Raw genomic sequence first — 8,502 nt, forward strand, 5'->3', positions numbered from 1 at the left:
CAGCCGGATCTTGTCCTGGGACCCCTCCCAGGGTCAGATGGGGCATTTCCCTCCTGGAGCTGCTGCATGGACACGCGGAGCCCGGCGGCAGCTCCCGGGGCCCCTCGCTGGCAGAGCCTCTGGAGCGCTGCCAGGCCGGCCGGAGCCGGCGGCCTCCTGGGCTTGGGAGGGAGGCCGGGCGGTTGCCAGGGCTGGGGACGCACCGCAGGCTGCCCCGGGCCACCCGGTCCCGCTCCTCACCCGCGGGGAGGGCGCAGAGGGGCCCTGGGCTCTGCACCTCGATGGGGAAGGGACCTCGGGGCTGCTGCAGTTCGAGGCTCCCTGTCCCTGCAGGGCCATGGGGACACATATGCTGACCTGCTTGGTGCATCCCGGTTCCCTGTCCCTGTAGGGCCAAGGGAACATGTGTGCTGACCCCCTTGGTGCATCCTGGTTCCCTGTCCCTGTAGGGCCGTGGGGACACGCGTGCTGACCCGCTTGGTGCATCCCGGTTCCCTGTCCCTGCAGGGCCATGGGGACACATATGCTGACCTGCTTGGTGCATCCCGGTTCCCTGTAGGGCCGTGGGGACATGCGTGCTGACCCGCTTGGTGCATCCCGGTTCCCTGTCCCTGTAGGACCGTGGGGACACGCGTGCTGACCCCCTTGGTGCATCCCTGTCCCTGTAGGGCCCTGGGGACACGTGTGCTGACCTGCTTGGTGCATCCCGGTTCCCTGTCCCTGTAGGGCCAAGGGAACATGTGTGCTGACCCCCTTGGTGCATCCCGGTTCCCTGTAGGGCCGTGGGGATACGCGTGCTGACCCGCTTGGTGCATCCCGGTTCCCTGTAGGGCCGTGGGGACACATGCGCTGACCTGCTTGGTGCATCCCGGTTCCCTGTAGGGCCGTGGGGACACGCGTGCTGACCCGCTTGGTGCATCCCGGTTCCCTGTAGGGCTGTGGGGACACGCGTGCTGACCCGCTTGGTGCATCCTGGTTCCCTGTAGGGCTGTGGGGACACATGTGCTGACCCGCTTGGTGCATCCTGGTTCCCTGTAGGGCTGTGGGGACACGCGTGCTGACCCGCTTGGTGCATCCCCGCAGGACACGTGAGCCCCTGGCCCGTCCCGGCGCTGCGCCATGGCCGAGCTGCCCGGCTGCTGCCGGCCCTGTGCCACCTGCCTGCTGTGCCTCTACAGCTGCCGCTGGATCAGCGCTAGGAAGGAGAAGAGGAAGGGCCTGAGAACCACCAAGGTGATGCCAGGAGGGGCTGGGGGAGGGCCCTGCTGCGGGGATGTCCCTGGCAGGGGACACACGTGCCCGGAGCGGATCCCTGCGGCTCCCCGTGGGCTGAGCGTGGCGGGCAGGTCCCGGACCCAGCGGCCCTGGCGGGGCACATGGGAGTCACTGATCCCAGTGGGATGTGGCCCCTACCAGAGCAGGTGCTGGCAGGGGTGTCCCCAGCAATTTGTAACCTCGCAGGGGTGAGGCCCTGGGATTCTCTGAGGTCTCCCACTCCCATGGGAGCGGCTGTGCTGCCGCTTGTCCCATCTTGCCTGGAATGCGCAAGCTCGGGCAGGCTGCCAGGTGCCCTGCTCCGCACCTGCAGCACCCTTTGCTGCCCTGCGTGCCGGGGGCTCGAGACCCTGGAGCTGGACCTGGCCCCAGCTGGGCAGGCAGGAGCCGTCTGCAGCCTCCCGGCCGTCAGCCCAGCCCTGAGTCACAGCACGGCTCGGCCCTGACCCTCCGGTCCGGCTGGTCCGCCCTTAGCCCACAGATGGCCCGGATAACTTGGATGTGGAAGTGGCTTCCTGCCCCCTCCCAGGACCACCGTGTGGGCAGGGAGGCAGTTCCAGCCACAGGTCTGTCCGCAGCCTGGCACGGCGGTGTTTTGCAGGAGGTGCTGGTCCCTCTTCCTGCATGGTGGGTCCAGCCAAGAGAGCTCTCCTGGAGCATCAGCAGAGCTCAGCACTTCCCTGCCAGCGCCTGCCACAGGCTGGGTGCCCCCAGGGTCCCGTCACGCAGCAGGGATGGTGGCCAGCAGGTATGTGCTTAGTTGACACCCCTCTGACTTTCAGTGCGACTGCAGCTGGTTCCTCTTCCTCTTCTGCGTCTTCCTCTTCACGCTGGTGTGGCTCTACTTCGCCATCGTCATCCTCAATGATTTCCACAACTTCAATGAGTGAGTAGCACCCCGGGTCCAGCCCTGCTCCCCCGCATCTCCTCTGCCCTGCTGACCATCCCCTTGGCTTTCTGCAGGTTCATCTTCAAGCAGAGGAAGCTGTGGCTCGACTGGTCCCTGCTCCTGCTCGTAGCCACGGCAGTGCTGATCACCTACTCGGCCGTGCTGCTGGTGAGCACAGGCTGGATGGGCACTGTCCTACACAGAGACAGTGTTCAACCTGCTGGAGCTCTGCCAGCTGGGCCAGAGGGTGGCCTGGGATCTCTCCTGTGGCAGGACGGGATGCAGACCCTCAGGCTGAGGTGTGGGGTGAAGCCCAGCTCTGACGTCCCGTTCTTCCTGCAGGTCCTTGCTTTGTGCTTGCAGCTCTGCGGGCAGCCCTTGAAGCTGCACTGGGTGCACAAGGTGAGAGGCTGGGAGTGCAGGGAGGTGCTGCCTGCCCTGCTTGTAGGTTTTAGGTCTCGGGGTTGCAGGGAGTACAGGAGGGAGGATTTGGGGGATGAGGCTCTGCCTGCCCCGCCAAGGAGAGCTGCAGTCAGTGCCCAGCTGGCCTGTATGCTGCCCCTGCGTCCCCCTAACTGCCTTGTGCCCCACAGAGCCTGCTGATTGTCACAGCGCTGGTGGTGGCTGCAGCCTTCACAGGCCTGGGAATAAAGTGGGCGGAGGAGTGGAGAAGCGCCCGCATCTCCTTGCAGGTGAGTCACCTCCATAGCAGAGCCTCCCGCGCCGCAGCCAGCGCCTGGCCTCTGGGGACAAGATGTGGGCTGGTGAGTGGGACCCTGGCGCAGCCGTGTGCTGTTGGGAGCTCACTCCTCACTGCAGCTGGGACCGGCCTCTGCCTGGCTGGGCAAGGTGCCCCTCTGACCCTGCTGCAGCTGGGGTGACAAACAGTGACTGGAGTGGAGTGGGGAGCCTCTTATCCCCTCCTGGGATCCAGTCCTTTTTGCCTGGTTCTGTGGCCTTTCTGCTGGCTCCTTAGCCGTGAGGCACCTGGATACTGGGGACGGGGTTGAGCTGACGCTGCCTTTGCCTCCCCAGGCCACGGGTCCCTTCCTGCACATCGGCATCGTGGGGGGAATGACGCTGCTGGCCTGGCCGCTGGCCAGCTTCACCTACCGCAGCCGCAGCGCAGGTACCTGCCACGTCCCCACCTCCCCTGCGCTGGGCACCCGGGCTCGTGCCACCCTGCCAGCACCGCGGTGTGCAGAGGGAACAGGGCCTGGGGCTCACAGCCTGGCAGCCGTGTCATCACACCTGCTCTTACTTGGTATTTCTCATGCCCAGCCCTTACTGTAGCTTCAGCCCTGGCTGCTTTGCAGCTGAAGGAGGTGTACAAATGGCAGACTGAGTCCTGCTGAAGCCCTGGGGTGGGTGCAAGGATACGGTGGGCCAAGAAGGAATCTGTGGTGCTTTTGATGCTGGGGATGCCCCCTGGTTAATGCCAAGGGAAGCAGCCCTGGCTTATTCTTAAGGGCTTGCATAATGCTTTCCCTGTGTGTCACCCCATCTCGTTTCTCCGTGTCTGCCCCCAGCTCTCAAAGTGTTCCTGCTGCTCATGTACAGCACGGTGATGGTTGCCCTGTACCTGTCTCCCCTCGTGATTACCTCCCCCTGCATCATGGAGGAGAACCAGCTGCCCCCCAAGCCAGCCCTGGTGGGCCACCGCGGGGCCCCCATGGTGAGTTGAGCAGCACCTGGTGCCTCGTGCTGCCATGGAGCAGCCTGGAGCAGCCAGGGCATCCGTCAGACCCTGCTGGTGCAGGCTGGAGGGCGCGTGGCCGAGGAGGGGGTGCAGCAGCCCTCAGGGTGGAGGGTCTTGCCAAGCTCTGCCCAACTCAGAGCGTGCAGTTCTCTGCAGAAAGCCTGGCTGCACCATGGGGGCTGGAAAACACGGGCTGCACAGCGGGGCTGTGTGCGGCAGCCCTGCCAACCCTCCCGGATCCCGCACGGCACCAGGGTCAGCCTAGTCTGGGGTGTTGTTGGTGTTGGGTGCTGTGTGCGGCTTGGCAGCATTAGCGCCTGCCTCCTGCCCCTTCCAGCCTGTGCCCTCTGTGCTGACACTGCTCTTTTTACAGCTGGCACCTGAGAACACCCTCATGTCCCTGCACAAGGCGGTGGGCTGCGATGTGCAGGTCTTCGAGACGGATGTCATGGTGAGGTAAGGGGGCAGCAGGGACCGGGGGGAAGCGGTGCCTGTATCCAAGGACATCACTACTCATGGGGTGCACCGGAACAAATCTGACAAACTAAGAGCCTGCATTTGGAGATAGCCCTGCTCACAGGGCTTTTCTATTCCCCCCTTTCCCCATAGGGCCTGGCTTCAGTCTGGTGCCCCAGTGACCTGTGGTAGGAGCTGGGTTTCTCCCCTCTCCACTGATGTGTTACATTCCAGTGCATCAGAAGAGAGGCATTGGGAGGGGAAAGACACTGCTGGGAGAGCAGACCCCGGGCTCTAACTCATTTCTTGCAATCTCACAACTGTTGCAGTGTGTGAGGAACTGCTTGGTTCATGGCTTAGCCCCCTCAGTGCTTTGTGCTTTGCAGACACTCAAATCCTTGCACAAAGGCCCAACAGGAGGCCAGGGGGGAGCGGCCTCCTCAAGATATTAGGACCTGGGGCAGGTTTAGGGAACAAGCAGCCTGCAACACGAGTGATCTGCTCCTCTGCTAGTGCCGATGGGGTCCCGTTCCTCATGCATGACGAGAAGCTCACCCGGACCACCAACGTGCAGGACGTGTTCCCCGAGAGGGCCTCACTCAACAGCACTGCCTTCAACTGGACAGACCTGCAGCAGCTGGATGCTGGCAGCTGGTTCCTGGAGGTCAGGATGCCCCTGGGGTGTCTGGTCAGGGATGGGTGCACTTGTGGGTGAAGTGGGATCCCTGGGGGATGTTCCCTCTGCAGCGCTGGTCCTGGCAAATACCTGGACAAGGTACAGAAACCCTTGCAGAGCTGCATGTGGGTATGGTTACACCCCAAAGCTGGCTGCTGGAGCTGGGATTTGTCCTGGCTCCTCGGCTGAGTTGCAGAAGAGGCAGGTTTGAGGGTGGCTCATGTGCTCGGCCAGGGTTTGCTCCGAGCAGCACAGCCTGCCTGGGCTTGGAGGAGGCTGGAGCAACTCAGCTCATAGAGGTGACTAATGAACTGCTGAGCTGCTCTGAATGCCCACGGGTGCTTGAACAGGGCTGGTAGAGCAGGGGAGATGTGCACTGGTATGCAGGGGAAGGAGCGCCGTGCTGCTTCGTGCTGGAAGGACAGAATAGGAGGTTGGGGACAAGGGTTAGGCACCAGTTTGGGAGCTGGAGGCTTGCAGGCTCTGCCTGTGCTGGCTAACTCTGCCTCACCCTCGCAGCGGAGGCCGTTTTCCACTGTGCAGAGTCTCTCTGCTGGCGACCGCAAGCAGGCGAGTAAGCAGAAGATCCCGTCCCTGGAAGAGGTGCTGGAGGCAGCCAAGCACAGCAACATGTCCATCATGTTTGACCTCCGGCCTGAGAACCACACCGATTACCAGAGCTTTGTCAATGCCACGCTGGACGCGATCCTGCAGTCGGGCATCCCACTGCAACAGGTAACCTGGCCACTGCCCCACCACTGCCGGGCCCTGTCCCAGTGGAGTCCTGCCTGCCAACCCTTCTAAGCATCCTTGGTACCCCAAATTCTGCACTTCTCATATGCTTCCTCATGGGCCTCCCTGGCACACAAGAGATTTTGCAACAGCTAGTTGCTGATCTCAGGCTTTGTAGCTTTGCAGCATCTCCTGTAAGGAGATGGTGGAGATATCTAGCTTAAAAAAAATAAAAATAAAAAAAAATTAAAAAAAAAACTCTATTAAGGGTTAATGCCTGAAGCTTCAAACCCTCCCAGTACTCTGGTTCCCCAGTGCTTGCCACCCCAATGTGTAAACAGTGACTCAATAGGGAGGGTTGCTAGTGAGAGCAGGAAACAAAGCTGGGGTTTCCACGTCTCTGCAGCAGCCGCCCTCCCTCCACCATCCCACACCTGGCCCTGCAGCTCCCTGCCTTTGGCTACGGCCTCCTGCCCTTCCTTGCGCTTCAGCCAAGCTCTGCAGCCAGGAGACTTGCTGCCCCGGGGGGATGAGTTAGCACCCAAAGCACTTTCCCTCTTGGCTCTTTGGAATTCCAGGCAGGAGGGGGTTATTGCCAAGGCTCGTGCCCTAGTGCTGATTCAAGGCGTGTTCTCACTGCAGGACTGGAGCCAAATGGATGCTTTTATAGATCCATGTAAGGACCCTGAAGGGATGTAACAGTCCTCCTGCAGCTTTCTTAGGCTGGGACTGTTTTTGCCCCAGAGTGGCATCTGTTGTGCTTATCTGTTGGCTGGGACAAGTCCTTAGACTGTCCTGGCTGAGATGGTTATGGAAGAGCTGAGCAGACACACGGAGAGGGGGCAGGAAGCAGCTGTCTGAGCAGACTGTGTGTTCCTAGCCTGTAAAGAAACATCTGAGCAACACAAACTTCTCTGAATAGTGTCTTCTCTGGCTCCTGCCTAGATCCTCTGGCTGCCAGATGGGTTCAGGGAGCAGGTCAAGCAGCAAGTCCCAGGCGTCCAGCAGGTTTATGGCCGGAAGAGACTCCAGGATGAGAAGGAGCCACTGCTGCATGTTAACCTGCCCTACCAGGACATGAGCTCCGAGGAGATCAGGTGAGAGCACTGCGTCTAGATCCTGTGAGCACGATCTCAGCTCTGTCCCAGTGTCCAGCAGAGGTGAGCAGCCAAGGCTGAGCACTGGAACAGGGGATACACCCCAGCCTAGTGGACAAGCATGCCTCATCAAGCAGGGCTGGTGTGAGGGATGGAGCTGGCTGCAGTCCTCAGCGCTGCCAGCAAATCTGCCCCGGATCTGGCTCTCCAACCGCTCCACGTGGCTGCAGGGGCTGGCTGGCGTCCCAGGCGGCCAGGCCGCTGCGAGCTGAGCGTGCTGGCACCCCGCTGTCTGCCGCGCTCACCGCCGCCGTCCCTCCGCAGGCAGTACCGCCAGGACAACATCTCCGTCAACCTGTACGTGGTCAATCAGCCCTGGCTCTTCTCGGTGCTGTGGTGTGCTGGGGTGAGCTCCGTCACCACCAACGCCTGCCAGGTGCTGAAGGAGATGAAACACCCCATCTGGCTGCTTGTAAGTGACCCCTGCATCCTTCACAGGCCCTGCTCTGTCACAGTCCTGTGCCCCAGGCTGCTGTGGTCTCCTCCTGCAGTGGCACCTCAGCAGCTGTCTGGAGGGAGGGTGGGTTTAACCCAGCGCTGTGCTGGGAGGGATGAGCCTGGGAAGGGGTGGCCCTGCACAGGACAGGCTGGCAGAGCAGTGCGGGCCGTGCCACCAGAGCTGGCTGGTGCTCATCGCCGCCTTGTTGCCCTGCAGCCCAGCAGCACCTACCTGATGATCTGGATCGTTGCGGACTGCGTCTCCTTCCTTATGATCCTGTGGGCCTTCCTCCTGGTGAAGTAAGTCTGGCCCTTTCGCCTCTCCTGGGGAGGCTGCAGTGTGGCCTGGTGCTTGGGGGGCACCCAGCCCAGCAGTACCAGCTGCTGCTGCCTGTTTCTGGATTCGCATCCTGGGAGTCCTCTCCTGTCTGGCTGTTAAGGGAGACAGAAGTGTATGGAGAGAGCTTTTATCACAAGGCTGCAGCCAGAAATCTGGCCTGGCCCCTCCTCGAGCTGCTGGATGCCTTAGGCTCCACTCACCAGCTTGCTCTGCACTGCAGGACTGGATGTGTTGGGGCGAGGGGGTGTGCTGGGCTGCGACCTGCTCCTTCACCAGTGCCACTAGGTACCGAGAGCAGCGCCCTGGGGGATGAGAGGGTCTGCAGGAGGCCGTGGGAGGGTGCAGTGTGACCCCCTATTCCAGACTGACATGGATCTTATTCTGTCTCCTAGGAAATGCTCCAAGAGAAGACGGGCAGCAGGTGAGGGTGCATGGATGTGAGCTGCCCCCTGCCTGCAGAGCCGGCCCTGGGGCACGGAGCAGCTCTCCAGCAGAACAGGACGGAGCTATTCGGGATGGCTGGGGATGTGGGAAGGGAATCCCAGCCCTGGGAACTCCTGTCCAGCCCCTCCTGTGGGACAGCGCTGGGGAATCCCACATACCCCTAGCCTCCTTGGACCTGCTTTTCAGGCTGCTCTGATGGCCGCTGCGGGAGAGCGGCTGCCTGCACTGACTGTTATCGTTCTCTCTGCTCCCCCCAGAGTCCGAGACGGACGTGCTGCTCACCAAGATCAACAGCCTGATGCAAGAGTGACCCTCCGGCCTGCACCCGCCCTGGGGAGGAGCAGCTGGAGCCGAGCCCAGCTCGAGGGGAAGCTCCTCAGACCAGCTCCAAGGCTC

General features: G+C 62.0%; 1 protein-coding gene across 1 annotated transcript; it reads left to right on the plus strand.

Annotated features, from left to right (window-relative positions):
* The first annotated feature begins 1,088 nt into the window (after positions 1–1,088).
* Positions 1,089–8,502, plus strand: GDPD2 (glycerophosphodiester phosphodiesterase domain containing 2). The gene is made up of 15 exons (XM_088538498.1): positions 1,089–1,233; positions 2,058–2,161; positions 2,239–2,332; positions 2,507–2,566; positions 2,758–2,856; positions 3,200–3,293; positions 3,694–3,839; positions 4,237–4,319; positions 4,833–4,983; positions 5,515–5,730; positions 6,673–6,824; positions 7,149–7,296; positions 7,540–7,622; positions 8,055–8,083; positions 8,364–8,502. The coding sequence occupies exons 1-15, from the start codon at positions 1,120–1,122 to the stop codon at positions 8,414–8,416; spliced, it is 1,626 nt and encodes a 541-aa protein (XP_088394624.1). The 5' UTR covers positions 1,089–1,119; the 3' UTR covers positions 8,417–8,502.

Source organism: Tinamus guttatus, unplaced genomic scaffold, assembly GCF_059628265.1.
Source record: "Tinamus guttatus ecotype Peru unplaced genomic scaffold, ASM5962826v1 Tinamus_guttatus_pri_ptg001087l, whole genome shotgun sequence".
Taxonomy (NCBI): domain Eukaryota; kingdom Metazoa; phylum Chordata; class Aves; order Tinamiformes; family Tinamidae; genus Tinamus; species Tinamus guttatus.

What these genes read in the sequence shown, in the direction of transcription:
- GDPD2 (XM_088538498.1), top strand. Translation starts at nt 1,120, where the DNA reads ATGGCCGAGCTGCCCGGCTGCTGCCGGCCCTGTGCCACCTGCCTGCTG. An exon ending in GAGACGGATGTCATGGTGAG is followed by an intron (nt 4,320 to 4,832) that starts GTAAGGGGGCAG and finishes CTCCTCTGCTAG; the next exon opens with TGCCGATGGGGTCCCGTTCC. An exon ending in CGGGCATCCCACTGCAACAG is followed by an intron (nt 5,731 to 6,672) that starts GTAACCTGGCCA and finishes GCTCCTGCCTAG; the next exon opens with ATCCTCTGGCTGCCAGATGG.